General features: G+C 33.6%; 1 protein-coding gene across 1 annotated transcript in view; it reads right to left on the bottom strand.

Annotated features, from left to right (window-relative positions):
• Window positions 1-16,277, bottom strand: part of gabrg3.L (gamma-aminobutyric acid (GABA) A receptor, gamma 3 L homeolog) — a 300,313-nt gene that overhangs the window by 3,069 nt on the left and 280,967 nt on the right. The window contains exons 7-8 of the mRNA XM_018247123.2: window positions 9,988-10,140; window positions 2,543-2,739 (exon numbers count right to left, since the gene is read on the bottom strand). Coding sequence (XP_018102612.2) covers window positions 2,543-2,739; window positions 9,988-10,140 — 350 coding nt within the window. The remainder of the gene's footprint in view (window positions 1-2,542; window positions 2,740-9,987; window positions 10,141-16,277) is intronic.

The raw sequence follows: 16,277 nt of genomic DNA, 5'->3' as shown, positions 1-16,277 counted from the left end.
CTGTTTGCTCTTTTGAAAAATGGATTTCAGTGCAGAATTCTGATGTAGCAGCACTATTAACTGATGTGATTTGCTAGTATCTATTTAATAAAAAAGTTGTTATGTTTGCTCCAAAAGTTGACTCCACCTTCAAGCAGGTGTTAAAGGTTTGCAATGCACAATTCAATAAATACAATAAAAGCATTATGATGAATATTACATTGTGACATGCTCATTTTTATTTGCAAATTTTATGAATCTTAATTATCATGCCAATAAAATAATGAAATGAAACTTGCTCGCTAAATGCTGTTTGCTGTAGGCACAATATCACTATATATATGAAAGAAAAAACAGATAGAAGGTGCATAACGAGACCAGTATGTTAAAAATATAATATTTATTGCTTACATATAATTCACTAAAAAACTGGCCGGCCAGGAAACACAGTGAATAAATTATTAATAATTATGCATAAAAACAATTGCTGATTAAATCCAGGTGGGCAATCACTTTTCCTGTAAAAAATATATATAGTAACTGTTCCTTGGTTGTAGTGTATGCTTGTAGATTGACAAAAAAAAATGTGAGTTCAGCAAGAAGGGCTGTGAATTGTAGTTCTTGCTGATAAAGCACATTTACAAAGAACGTTCTAAATGTATAGGATCTCTGAAATTACGGACAGGTCAAGTCTTGGCCAATATGACAATCTTGGGGCAATTACACATCTTTGCAATGTCTCTGGTATGTAACTGCAGTTATCTGATATTTGGGCTTCCCAGTCCTGGCTTGTAAAGAATCATAAAGAGCAAAGAAACATACAGTCTTGTAGGGGATTGCTAAATTCAGGTTCTGTTGCTTCTTCTTCTTCTGCATGCTTATATCTGAACAAATTGATCAAGGCATTTTTCAAGGTGCTGCGCTATGAGAAGCTAACATGCTGTGCTTAAAGGAAAAAAGTTCTTTCATAAACAAACTATAGAAGAATTGTTCAACTTCTATCACTTTTTTTTCAGATCATCTGTTTTCAGCAGCTGTTATAATTGATATCATATTTGCTAATATTCCACAGACGCTGCTGAGAAATGTACTGGTGTACTGCTAAAGAATAAACTAACAGAGGTAGCCTAATAGAAACCTCAGTACTATTAAGCCTATTTTTTTTTTTTTTAAAAAAATCAGTCTCTGAAAACCATTTTCTCAAAGTATGTCTTAAATATTTTTTAAGGCTGGTTGCACAGTAAACTACACAGCATTATGGACTTTAATACTTGCCCATTTGGTTCTAAGGGTTCATTGATTCTTGATTTTTACATATGGTGAACTCTATGAATTTTGTACGTGATCTTATGGTACAATATTTAAGGGGTGATTTTGATGCAACTTTCATGATGACCTGGGCCTCTTATTGGGTGCATCTTTGTGTTCCTTACACTACCTTACACTACTCCCTTATCCAACTCCTTTATAATGTATTTAGAAGTATTAAAGTATTCGCCATCTACACTGTCAAATTACTGTATAAGTCATTGGGAGAGATCCAGGGATCAATTTGGTGATGTTTGCAGCCTTCCTTCCATTCAAGTTTTTTTGGAGAAAAAAAACTTGAATCGAGTTTTTATAATTCAAATAGAATTCGATTCGAGTTTTTGGGTTGTTTCTATTCATCCGAGTTGAAAAAAATTTGATTTTATTAATAAATTTCGATGAGTCAAATTTTGAATTTATGGGAGTTTATGGGAGTTTTAAAAAAACTCACATGAATTTGAAATTTGACCCTTGATAAATTTACCTCAAAGTCTGATAAAAATCATTTTAACATTAAGGGGCAGATTTATCAAGGATCGAATTTCGAAGTAGAAAGTACTTCGAAATTCGACCATCGAATTGAAATACTTCAACTTCGAATATCGAAGTCAAAGTATTTTTCAGCAAAATTGGCCATCCTGCGATCGAAGTAAAATCGTTTGATCGAACGATTTTACTTTGATGTGTAATGACTTAGAAAATGGTTGTAGAAGGTCACCATAGGCTAACATAGCACTTCGGCAGGTTTAATTTGGCAAAGTATTGAAGTCAAAGTTTTTTTTAAAGAGACAGTACTTTGATTATTGAATGGTTAAATATTCGAACGATTTTTACTTCGAATCTAATTCGAAGTAAATTCAAAGTCATAGTATCCTATACGATGGTCGAAGTATCCAAAAAATTACTTTGAATTTTGAATTTTTTTACTTCGAAAATCTCTCGAATTCACTTCAACCCTTGATAAATCTGCCCCTTCATAATCTTATATGGATGCATGCATCTTAGATATTATTATTATAGAGAAATCATTTTTAAAAAATAGAATTATTTGCTTAAACTGTCTCAGTGGGAGATGGCCTTTCTATAATTCAGAGATGTCTGGGTAACCGGTTCCTGGACAATGGATCCCATACCTGTATAAATCAATGATGTTGCATCACAATTACTACACTTCCAATGTATATCAAATTCAGCTATACCTAATCACATATAGTTTGTAGTATTTGTACATTGTTAAAAAGCATTAAATCCTTACCGATTTTTTCTTCTTTGTGCATCTTGGTTTTTTACAGCTTGAATAGTAATTAAGTGCTGCATATTCTATTAGTGCTGCAAATACAAATAAGAAGCACACAGTCACAAAGAGATCCATGGCTGTGACATATGAAACCCGTGGTAAGGATTTTCTTGCTATTGTACTGAGGGTTGTCATTGTCAATACTGTTGTGATGCCTGAATGAAAAAAAAATGGTTATTAATTAAAAGCATACAAAGAACATATAGGGGTTATGTAAGAAACAGTCTACTCTTTGATGCTTCTCTAGTAAGTGCATAACAACCAGTCAACAGGTAACATTATTAATTAACTGCATTGCTTACTAGATGTGAAACATTAGACCTTTCATTATACTACCACAATTGATTGTGTCCGACAGAACAGTTCTACACTGCTTTATTATTATTATTATTACTGTTATTATTATTTTCACCAGTCATTGATAGAGTTAGAGGTATTTAATCTGTCACCACTCAGGAAGACAACCAGAGGAAGGTACCAGGAGCCAGTATAACTCTGTTGGTTCTTGCACATATATTATACTCTAGCCAACATATTGTACTATGCAGCTTGATAGGTAATGCACTATATAGGCTGTTGTGCATACGTTTTGAGATCACTTTGCAAAGAGTTTCTGAGCTGGAGAAATTTCTTTCAGTAATTTTGTTTTGTATGCACTGTGCATCCCAACAAAGGTTGGACTACACTAAGGGGCAGATTTACTATGGGTCGAATATCGAGGGTTAATTAACCCTCGATATTCGACTGGGAACTAAAATCGTTCGACTTCGAATATCGAAGTCGAACGATTTTGCGCAAATCCTGCGATCGATCGAACGATTAAATCCTTCGAATCGAACGATTCGAAGGATTTTAATCCAACGATCGAAGGAAAATCCTTCGATCAAAAAATCACAGGCAAGCCTATGGGGACCTTCCCCATAGGCTAACATTGACTTCGGTAGGTTTTATCTACCGAAGTAGGTGGTCGAAGTATTTTTTAATGAGACAGTACTTCGATTATCGAATGGTCGAATAGTCGAACGATTTTTACTTCGAATCGTTCGAATTCGATCGAATTCGATCGAATTCGATCGATCGAATTCGATCGAATTTAACCAATTCGATGGTCGAAGTACCCAAAAAATACTTCGAAATTCGAATTTTTTTACATTCGAATTCTTCACTCGAATTTTGTAAATCTGCCCCTTACAGTCACCCCCTCCGCATCCAAGGTTATAAACTATGTGCCCCCAATTTATGTGTTCCCCAATGCCTATATAAGACATGGTGCGTTTAAGTGAAGGTCTCCCAATTTATCTGTCATTCACTAATCTACATATAGTGGGAAGTTTTTATGGCCCCTAACAATAATATTTATATTAAACCTTATTCTATAGTACTTGCATATTAAGTTTCCACCTGGTTGAAAGAGATTCAGGTGTTGATTCCATTTCATTTGCTTCCCACAGTTATTGGGGATTTTTGTCACTGACTCCTACTTAAACACTGTACGAGTAGGTCTAATTTGATTCCTTCAATTTAAAAGAAATGATTACATTGGGTATGAGGGAGTGCATTGAGTTTGACATATATGCAACTAATATACTTTATACGTCATAAATTTCCCAGAGGTTATCAGCTGTATTTATTTTTCCATTAGGTTTTCTAAGTGTTGCTTCAAACCATCATTTTGTGATTAAAAACACTTTATAAATAGCAGAGATATTTAGTATTGTAACAAGCTGAATAATGGTAGTTGCTTGGCAATTCTGAAACTTTATGAATTGGTCGCAAATGCTTTTTTTAATTTCACAACCATATTGTAATATTCTGTTGTTTCAACTAGATGGAATTAATGTAATTTCCCTAAACAATGTAATTTAGCAGATGGGTTTTAGATCACAAAGTGATAACAAACAATATTGGGGTAATGTAGTAACAGGTGCAAAGTTTGCTTCAGTTCTACTGAACTAAATCTATCACTAATCAGTGGTAGAATAACATTTGACAGAGTGTAAAAGGGATAAGATGAATTAATAAATTACAAATTACAAGGGATCTTTCCAAAATTTGTACAAACAAATTAGTGATGGGGGACCTGTCACCCATACATAATAAGCTGTAAATGAAAGTCCTTTTCAATTTAAACATGAAAACCAAATAATTGTTTTTATTAACACGTCCATACTTGTTATAAAGATAAATATCTCTATCAATCATATATTGCCTGATCATAGATTTCTCGATCTTTTGCATGGTGTCTCAGCATTGATCTGACGCCACACGACTGCCGGATGCAGATGCAGCCCAAATCGTCTGCATCCGACAGTCGTGTTGCTTCGGATCAACGCTGCGACGGATGCTGCGTTTTGTCGCAGCATGTCGGATCGCGACATAATCGCTTGTGGAGTCCTACCCTTACTCTCGCATATCCCCAACCCTCCTTACTGTTTATAATTGTGTAGCCTGGGCATATGCATAATCATTAGGTGCCTGATTCTGGCACATAAACACAATATTGAGGTGATAAAAAGCCTGTCTTTTGGGTTTCCAGATAACGGATCCCATACATGCATGATTTTATGCATAATAGATCTTGCTAATTGCCTTCCATGAGGAGGCAGGCAGAAACCCAAACTCAGTTGATGTAATTTATAGGGGAGACCTATTTACCATAATTTGAATTTGTGTAATTTTAGAGGTTTTTTTTCTTAAAAATGTTTGCTTATTTATTAAAAAATATATCAATCTCAATTGAATAAACATGTGGGATATATCTTAAATACCTCGATTTTGTGAGTTTACAAGCTCAAAAAAATTTGAATCAATAGAAATTTGTTACAAATTCGATTTTTTTAAATTCGGGTGCATAGGATGGACCCACAAAGTTGAATCAAATTTGAAATGATTACAAACTAATTTGATTCGAGTTTTTAAAAAAAAAAATTCCAAAAGTCCACCAAACAACTCCAAATTGATTGTAGGAGGTCCCCCATAGGCTAAAACACAAATTTGGCAGGTTTAGATGGCGAATAGTCGAGTTCTTAAAGAGATGGTACATGAAAAATTTCAAAGTTCGAATTTTGAATTCTTTTTAAATTCGAATCGAATTTGAACTATTCCCTAGTCGGATTACACTACAATAAACTCAAAATTAGAATTTAAAATTTAGAATTTTCAATATGACCCTTGAAAAATCTGATCCTTAATGTTGAGAAGTGTGAGTTAAATGCAATTTATAAACTAAAAGGTAGTAGGTTAGGAGCATCCTTTATTGAGAAAAATCTGGAGATTTTGTGGACAACAAGCTGTGTAGCTCTACGCAGTATCACTACGCAGTATCACTCAGTGGCTAATATAAAAAAGGAGATTTCATCAAGGGATAAAACCATATTTTTACTTCTTTACAGGTTCCTGGTAAGGCTATACCTTGAATATGCAGTGCTGGTTTAGGATCCAGTCCTTAAAAAGGAATTAATGAGCTGGAGAGAGTGAAGAGATGTGCAAATAGACTTGTTAAAGGAATGGAAGTATTAAAATGAGGAGAGACTCAGGGGTGGAGTTGTTGTTTTTTTTTGGTAAAAGTCACTTGCAAGGGGACATGATTACTCTTTACAAATTTATTGGAGGACATTATAGACAGCAAGGGGCATATTTATCAAGGGTTGAATTTCAAATTGAAAAAACTTCAAAATTCGAATTCAAAAAGACCAACCAAAATTTTTTTTTGGTCGACTAGGTCAGTTTTCTATCTAATAGGTCCATATTCGGCCGAAATTCGAATCGTACAAATCGAAGGATTTGATCTAATTCGATTCTAAGTTTTTACCCAAAGAACTTTGATTTTTCAAAGTCCACTAATTGACTCCAGATAGGTTCTAGGAGGTCGCCCATAGGCTAAAACAGCAATTCAGCAGGATTTAGATGGCGAATGGTCAAAGTCAAATTTTAAAAGAGACAGTACATGATAAATTTCGATAAATCTGCCCCATAGTGTGGGATCTTTCCTCCCTTAGTAAAGATCAAATAATGAAAAGCCACCCCTTTAGACTTGGGAAACTGAACAATGCATTTAAAGCAGGGAGGATGGTTCTTCATTGTGAGGGCAGTGAGGTTAAGGATTACCTTTCTAGGTGATGTTGCTATGGCAGATTATATTAATGCATTTTAAGAGTGCCTTAGAGCTTCTTGAACAAGCATAATATTGAAGACTATTGTGATCTTAAGATCAACAGTTAAAGGAGGTTATTTACTCGAATTTCTCTAATTTTTTTTAGTAAACCAAGCCTGACTAAACTCCCTTCCACAATTTTATGTTATTTATCAATAAAATAACTTGAAATGCCAGGTCAGGAAATGACTCCAGAAACACACATTTTTTTAGGTTATCGCCTGAAAACCCAGAATTTTTTGGATTATCGGATAAAACTCAGCACAGAAAACAATATCCTCAAATTGTTAAAGGGACATCTGCCATTGACTTCTAGATGACCTCGGCAGGTTTGAGATGACAGTTTTTCAGATTCGGGGTACAATAAATCTTCAAAAATTCAAGTTTATACCCCACAAAACCTCAACCAGAAAAAATTGATGTTTAGTATAAGTATCTGTGTATATAGTTTGTTTATATCAGTGTAAAGCAATGTCTGTTTAAGTATGTGATACATGTGCACTGGGGTTTATTTAGAAAGACTGAACTTGATGGACTGTCTTTTTTGCATTAGGCACAATTGTGGAGTATGCAGTTGTTCTGGAATCTTGGGCAAAAGCATTGAATTGTAGCTTTAAAACAATGCTGAATTGTGTCTGAAAATGTGTTCGTAAATGACACTATTTTTTTAGCATTCTATTGCCCCATATTTTCCTTCAATGTGACAGGGTGACAAAACACTAAAAATTGCCTCACATCAAATTTAATTTTAGACTAGGCATAGTAAGTCAGAAAATACACACAGCTTGAAAAAAATAGCAGTAAAAAGAAAAATTATTATACAGTTATTGTTTGTCTGTCATTAGCAATTTATGCATTATACCATGATTGACATTTAACTATCTGTGTTTCAAACTATAAATAAATCAAAGTTAAATTACATTTTGTAAAGTATATTAATTCTTTCTATTTCAGTGTTTTGATTTAATTTTATCCATGATTTAATTCAATATATTTCCATCAAGATATCATTCCACGACATACACTTGATTATAATAGGTACTACCAACAATGGTGAGTTTGATATTTTAATCTTGTTATTCAAGTTTAAACTAAATATGTCTTAGAATTAATAAATCAAATATTAGTAAGAGGAAACATGTGTGGAATTAGTATGAAATTGATTGATGTATAAACAACTTTTTAAACTTACTTAGAACACCACCCAAAGCTTGGTGAACTTGCTTTTCCTGCACATTAAGTAAGAGAAATCTTTTTTTTCCCAACACATAAAGTAATCCTACCAAATCTGAATCAGATGAAATATTCACATACAGCAAATAGATTGAATTTACTGAGGTGTAATAAGGGGAGCATATTATTATTTATGCTTGTGGAGCATAAATAGGAAGACATTTTGTAAGAGTTTTTAGATATTTTACAGTCAGTGTAAATTCAATAAAAGTAAATGCATAAAATCTGTATTAGAGGACTAATTATATGTATATATGTATAATAATCCCCATAAACTAGATTTTATTTTAAGAGATGAAATACAAAAATTGTAAACACTGTAGTAAAAGATTGAAAAAAAAGAGTGTGATCTTCTAAATAAAGCAGCAGCCCTCTGAAATCCTACTAATTTCCGAGAAACCCAAGCAAGTAGGGTCACAAGAATCTTTGGCATCTACCGTATCTTGGATAACTGCTTTTTTAAATAACTATTTATTCTTTGCTCTTTTCTCTTTAAATACATTGTGCAGTGCTAGCACACTGAGCAACCCTTTGGCACTTCAGAGAAGATGATCTATCCCTGCCTAAATATAACTTAATGAAAAGATCATCACTGATAATTTAACCTAACTGTTTGTAACTCCCTTGTTTCAAACCAGAGACCTGTTGCATTCTAGCCACTGCTCCTTCTGCTTGATCCACAGGAGGCAGTGTGGCGGCAGCCTGACTCTGACAGGATGCCTTCTATTTTACTGCCTCCATGTCAATTTTCCTGACACAAGCCCTCTATCCAACTGCAGGCAATTGCTAGTCAAAGGGCTTTTTAAGCCTACTTCCCAGACTCCTCCTTCCTGGATTATTGGCCGTCCTGACGACTGCAAGCCCGGTTGTTTCTGAATCCTGTGACTGTTTCTCTGTTCTTGTTTGTGATCCTGATTCTGTTCCAGATTTTGTAAGCTTGTTTCTGTTCCTTTCCTGCTCCTATCCTGTCTCTGTATCCTCCAGGCTTTATATTGCAACTCCTCTCAATGTGGCTTCAGCTAAAGCTTGTTATGGCAACATTTTCTGATTTTAAAATAGAAAGAGTTCTAAAAACAGGATATTATTAGTGATTGGCGAATTTATTTGTCAGGCATGGATTTGCAGTGAATTTCCAGATTTCTCAGACAGCTAATGTTTTTTTAAAATTGATGTGCATCAAAATAATTTTGACACCCAGTGACTTCAATGCGTTTCACAATTTTTTTGCAGTTTCGCGAATTTCTTGGTTAAGCGAAACGGGACAGATTCACCCATCACGTAGGGGCCCATATACTTAGCTCGAGTGAAGGAATAGAATAAAAAAAAAAACTTCGAATTTCGAATGATTTTTTTGGCTACTTTGACCATCGAATGGGCTACTTCGACCTTCGAATACGACTTCGAAACGAACGATTCAAACTAAAAATCGTTTGACTATTCGACCATTCGATAGTCTAAGTACTGTCTCTTTAAAAAAAAACTTCAACACCCTAGTTCGCAACCTAAAACCTACCGAAGTCAATGTTAGCCTATGGGGAAGGTCGCCATAGGCTTTGCTATCTTTTTTTGGTCGAAGAAAAATCGTTTGATCGATGGATTAAAATCCTTCGAATCAAACTATTTAAAGGATTTAATCGTTAGATCGTACGATTTTTCGTTCGATCAAACGAATTGCGCTAAATCCTTCTACTTCGATATTTGAAGTCGAAGGATTTAACTTCGACAGTCGAATATCGAGGGTTAATTAACCTTCGATATTCGACCATAAGTAAATTTGGCCCTAGGTATCATATAAAGTCATGATAAAAGTTTTCTCAGCCAGTAAAAAAATCTAACTTTTAAACTGGAAAAAAATATCCAAATTTAGATCTTAACTTGTTCTTTCCATTTACAAAAGACTCATTAGGTGTTGTGGAGATTTTTGTATAGGAGATAAAGAGATTACCTGAACAGAAAATGGATTTAGTGTATTTTTATAAAACACAAGGAAGGGCGTATTCACATAATTGTTCCTTACCCAATGCTGTTCTTGCTGGTGTGGCATCTTTTTTGATCCAAAATGATACCCATGATAATACAACTGTTAATATGCAAGGAATATAAGTTTGAATGGTGAAGTATCCCATTCGTCTGCTTAAATCAAAGTATACCGTCATTACAATATAATCACCTGTTAAAAGAGAAAAAACATTAACTGATATGAATTTTTTTTTTAACAATACTTAATACAATACAGGGCAGTCTCAAAGGAAAATTTAATAGCCATACATATAAAATACCAAATATGATTTGATTTTATTTAAATAAAATCTTGAATATTCAATTACACGTGGGTTACATTTTTACTTTTTTGTAAAGCTGGCCATGCACAGAGCAAAATAAACTCCTGTCTTGATCCTTTTACACTAAAATAGTATCTTGCTCCACCTTGTATGGGAAAAATTAAAAACCTATGCATCTTAAAATTGGCCAAACTATCTTTCAGGCATGTTCGAAAACCCCACTGGTTGAGAAACACATCAACATGTTGAACTGTATTGGCCCCTATTATGATCATCCCAATTTGGTCCTCCATGAGGTTGGCAAAATGAGTGGAAATTCTAATCTGGCAAATGGATTTTTACTTGTATGACCAGTGATAATTATAAGATATTACCAAATACAAAAAAAATGGCTGCCAACCAGTCCCTCCTTCACTGCCTTCAGTCAAATACAATTTTACACAAGAGAAGTATGCCTACATTTTGTGATGTACTCCACAACTTGTATTCACATGCATAAACAAATAAGCATTTTCATTAACTTGCATGAAGCAATTATTCTTAGTAAATATTTGTAAACATTTTGGCTTCACACATTTACAAACATACTCATATTTGCAGGCATTTTTAAAGAATATCTAGAAAATGAAAATAAATGTTTCACAGTAACTGACCTTTCTGCTATATTTGATTGATTTATAGTAAAAATATGAATTGCCCCTTTGAAGACAAAGATGCCAAATGTGATTCATTGATAGTTGTATGAGGGTGATGTCTGTATTATATTGTAATGTTTATTTACAACCACTAAGTGGGTGTACATATTATACTATAAGACTTGGGTGAAATTAAAGGGAGGAACTAGAGGACCAAGAAATATAATAAAAGGGTGGGGGGATAAAGATAATAATCTATAAAGAGAGAGCCAAGCTGAGAGACCTGAGATGCAGGGCTCTGTAAAAGATCCCTCACAACAGTGTAAGAAATTGAGAAATACCCTGAAGGGCCCAAGCAAGTGGCATTCAGGAGGGTGTCCAGAGACCCATTTGGTGAAGCAAGCCTGGTAGCACTGAATTCTGCCTCAGTAAGGTGTCAGTGGTTGAAACATGGGAATGGATACCATGAGAGGAATGGAGTTGCCCTGACTGGATTTAAAAATATCTGGGTTTTTAATCCAGCACAAGACACAGAGTGCAGTTTGTACCTATACAGATGATCCCAGAGTGCAATGAGTCCTGTCATTTTACAATTTAAAAAAAATGTAAACTTTAGACAAATTTATCAATGCTGAGTTAAAAATATATTTCCATCTCTACAAAAGAAGAGGGTTTTCCCCAAGCAGATTTATATATTTAGCCATTATTATTGTGTCTTCTTACTGACATTTTCTCCTCAAAAGGATTTGAGAAATCAAACACCAGTACATTTCCAACAATAAAGAGGATGGCGTTATTATATGTGCAGTTGACACAGTATTTATCCTGCCCCTGTCCTTGGGTTATTATATATGAAATCAACACATTATCCATACTACTATGTAATTTGGGGGAATTATATATATATACCAGGTTTTCTGGGATTGATGCCATGTGTTCTGGGGTATTATATATTGGCACTACATTTATACTGCAAAGTGTTCTGGGAGGTGTTTTACATGAAAATGGCATTGCATTAATCCTGCCATGTTTTCTTGGATATTATAGATAGAATGGGCCTTCCCAAATAAAAAAATCCAGCCTTCGTCTAGGAAACTAAGACAAATTTTACTAAAATAATTGAACATGTGTGTGTCTTTTAAAACTCTTGTGGGTAAAGAGTAAAATAGTTGTAGCAACAACAAGTTATTGTTCTAACAACAAGGAAACATGCATCTTCAGCTCCATTTGCAGCTTTAATTAGCTTTCTAAACAATGATCCAATCTCCCTGTTATATAGATTCATGAAGAAACCATAGTAAAAATATTTACATCAATATTACTTCTCTCTAAATTGCAAACTGCCGATCCTTAATAGCCCATTTGTGCCGAGAGCTTGTTTATTATTCAAGAAGATAGTCTTGCATTTTTATTATAGGATTTTCATTAGGATAGTCTTTTGGTAATAATTGGCCCATTTACAGTATTTTATGGAAAAATCAAAATATCTGACATGAAAACAATTGATAAACATATGGACTAAGGATTGAGGTGAAACATTAAATGAAAAAATAATTAACCATTAAGAATGCTCAAAACACTTGAAATCATTAAGTGAGAAGCTGTGCAATTAGGTATACAATAATAAATGTGTACTTAATTACTAAAGCAAGCATGGGAAAAATGATTCTGCCATTTCTCTAAGGGAAAACATTGTCTTCGTTTGGTGTGTTACACTGAATCATTATATCATAAATTATACAGTAAGCATTATTTACTAAAATCTTTAGATGAGCAAGCTTTGTTTAATGAACAATTATTATATTTAAAAAAGTTGAATGGCAAACATTTAATTGTTTGTTCAAACTTCTATTAGTACTATATTATACTATACTTATATTTAACATATAATTATTTTTTAAATGCCTTGTCCATATGTAGAAATATAAGTGTAACCAATACAGCAATTTGTATGAGAAAATTTAGTATATTGTGCATGAACTATGCAGCCATCTATCTTTTTATAATTCTTAAAAGTGGTATTATATTTTGTAATAGCAAGTAAGGTAAACAGTAAATAATAGAGTAATACAATAAGAGAGTGAAATGTGATAGCCTCAATAAAATTTAATGTATTTCTGGCAGCACAAGAATTTTAAGCTAGAAACATTGAAGGGTATTTTACCTGATTGACACTGATAAAAGTTCATACAATTCATGCAGTTTAATAGTGTATTTGAAAAATTAGCATTATCATAATATTTCTCACTAAAATACAGAAAATGAAACTCTAGGAAAGGTATGTACCTTGGAATAAATACAGTAGTAAATAACAGAAATATACAAATGTAGTTTTTATTGTATGGGTTGCTTTATAAATACCAGTCTTTCTACTCCCAGGCCTTTGCTGAAACTTCATTTTAATTAACAATGTTTATTTTTTGACATTGATCAACATAATCTTTCTTTCATTACTGCCATAGCAACTTGTCTTAGAATGTTACTCTCTTTACATCATGCTTACAGTTAACTCAAGGGCGAACAACTCCTTTAAGGTTTTATTAGAGGCTTGAAATTGTTGTCTGAAACAAAATGATCATGTGAAGGAAATTAGAAAATACTGTAACTAAGAATATGATGTATTAAGAATTGGTATTCATTATTGTATGCATTTAAGATTTCAGCTTTTCCACAAAAGGGTTAAAATTACATTGAAAAACAGATATCCGTAATATCCGTAATAAGAAAGCAATATACTTGATTTGAAACAAAGAGAGTATATAGTAACATTATACTAAATTACCATTCTCTTTTTTTTTCTTTTCTAAAACCTGTGTCTCGACAGGTTTTAGGCGGCAACAGTTTGTTTCTTATAAATGTGTTTATTAAAAATAATGATTGGGGAAAAAACACAATAATGGAGAAAATCAATAGATATTTGCATGTTATTATTCTGAAGCAATTTGAAATTAGTCTTCATTTGTTGTAGGTTTTCATAGTTATTTAGGTTTTTGTTCAGCACCTCAAGTTTGGGATTTGGAGTGGGGCAGAATAGAAAGATAAGGAATAAAAATTAACAATAACAATACAATTATAACTTCACAGAGATATAGGTTTTGTCTGCTGGGGCCAGTGACACTGTTTTGAGTTAGAAAGAAACAAAGACAAAGGCAAATCATGCAAAGTCTCTAAAGAAAAATAATGAAGACCAATTACAAAGTTGCTAGGAATGGTGTATTTTATAACATACTAAAAGTTAACTTAAAGGTGAACCACCCCTTTAAGTACTTCAAGACAAAACACAACCACAAAAAAGTTAATGCTTCTTCCCTCTAGATAATGAGATTTAAAAGTGGCTGCTCTATCTTTACAATTGTTGTTCACCAGCCTGAACCTGGAGAAATGTCTCTTGGTGAAGATTTGTTCTTGTGCTCCTAATAAATTGGAGGGGTTTCACCTGGAGAAGAGAGGTGAATTTGCACCACTCCACAGTTAATTCTCCAAAACTTGTATAGCGTATTCTCCTTTTAGTACATTTTTGACGTTGAAAGGATTAATTTTTGATGAAACTACTGAAAGGGTGAAACTACTTTCACTTTTACCCTTTAGTAAATATGCCCTTTTGTGTCCTTTATGGCAACATTGTAGGTGTATTGTATTAGGTCACACAAACACAAAGCTACATGATGGTTGGCTTCCATTGGTACCCCATAAAAAAACAGATTAAGTAAGGCCACATGCATATCTTTATGACCTGATTTCTTAAAGTAAAATACGGGAACTTGTGGAGAAATTGGTATTTTTGACCAGTGCTTATGATGAAGTTCATTGGCACAGCTTTTAGCAATAGTCTGACGATCTGTCAGCAACCTATGTATTACATCTTATTAAACTTGTTTTTAGTCATATATTTATCCAAAACCTCCGAAAACTGACTCATTTTACATTAACATCAACTCAATAAGACTAGGTCATGAACTTCTGTAGTGAATGTGAAGTGTGTTAATGTGTGTGTTTTAGTTAATTCTACCACTCTATTTTTTGTTGGGGGTGTTGTTTGGTTAACCCCTATTAGTGATAGACTGCAAATTTAATTGTTGTTATATCATCCTGCATTACTGTATGCAAATTAATGCCACTGTACAGAACCTGTTCAACATAAAAAACATATTCACTAACAATTGTACAAGCATTTGAACAGATACAAATCAAAATGTGTTTCTGAACATCAGATATTCCATTTTAGAACTGAACGTTTCAACAATAAGAAATGCTAGCACTTCAGGCACCCCTAATCAAGACTACTTGAGATGGCAACCTACAGTTTTTTTCTTCATGAAAATAGTATTCATAAAGAATTGGGAGTATAAAAGATCTATAAATACAGATATCTAACAACATACATGCAGCAGCTGTCTGTTGCAATGTGCAACATTTTGGTTTTCCTGTTATCTGTCTTCATGATTCTCCTGGATGACCCATCTTTGGAATGAATCCAACAACAGTTCTTTGTGATTCCACATTTATCTAAGATGTCATTGTGAAATTTATAGTCAGTCTGCCAGAGGAACCAGCAGCATGTGAAAACAAATCTTATCTCATTACTGAATAAGCATTTTTTTCCTGACATCATTGAACTGACATTAGATGAAGAATCTATAATGCTTTCCATGCAGCGTATCTTTGATTAGTGACTGGATACAGCAAAAACAGTGTTTCACTTATAAGTAAAGCTAGCAGCATTTCAGATCAAGCAATGCCTATTCTCTGCTTGCAAAATAGCTTCTCATTAGTAATGAGTGAATTCTTTTACCAATCATGGATTTGTGGAAAAAATTCACTTTTCATCATTGCCAAATATATTGCCGAAACTGCAGTAACATTTAGCTGTGAAAATTTTCACTGCAAAAAACAGTAACAAAATGCCATTGGACCCCAATGTATTTTGCACAAAATAAAGTGAGCACAAAAAACACCCATTGACTTCAATGTATTTTGTGCAGAATAAACACGTTTGCAGTCGGATACTGCAAATTGGACTTTCTGTATACACACTTCCTCCTTGGTTCTCACTCCAACCTACTAGGCTCTGATACAGAGGTCTCTTGCTCCCCACAGTGCTCTTGCACAACTGCCTGGGGTCATAAATGTCCCATGGTAAATGTACTGTAAAACAGAATTGTACCCCTAGTAAACCTTATATATTGGGTGCCTACAGAATATACTGTAGATATAGAAAATATTATGTCCACTCTAAAGTTAGACTTTACTTTCAGATTAAGTTACCTGTAAGATTTTTTTTTCAGATGCTGGTTGAAGTAATAAAGTAACTGACATTAACAAAAGCTACAGAGTTGTTGCATATAAATAAGACATTACTTTCATAAGTAAATCTATTTTACATAAAAAAC

The sequence above is a fragment of the Xenopus laevis genome, chromosome 2L (assembly GCF_017654675.1).
Source record: "Xenopus laevis strain J_2021 chromosome 2L, Xenopus_laevis_v10.1, whole genome shotgun sequence".
NCBI classification, from domain to species: Eukaryota; Metazoa; Chordata; class Amphibia; order Anura; family Pipidae; genus Xenopus; species Xenopus laevis.
This window is presented reverse-complemented; position numbering and strand designations above follow the sequence as displayed.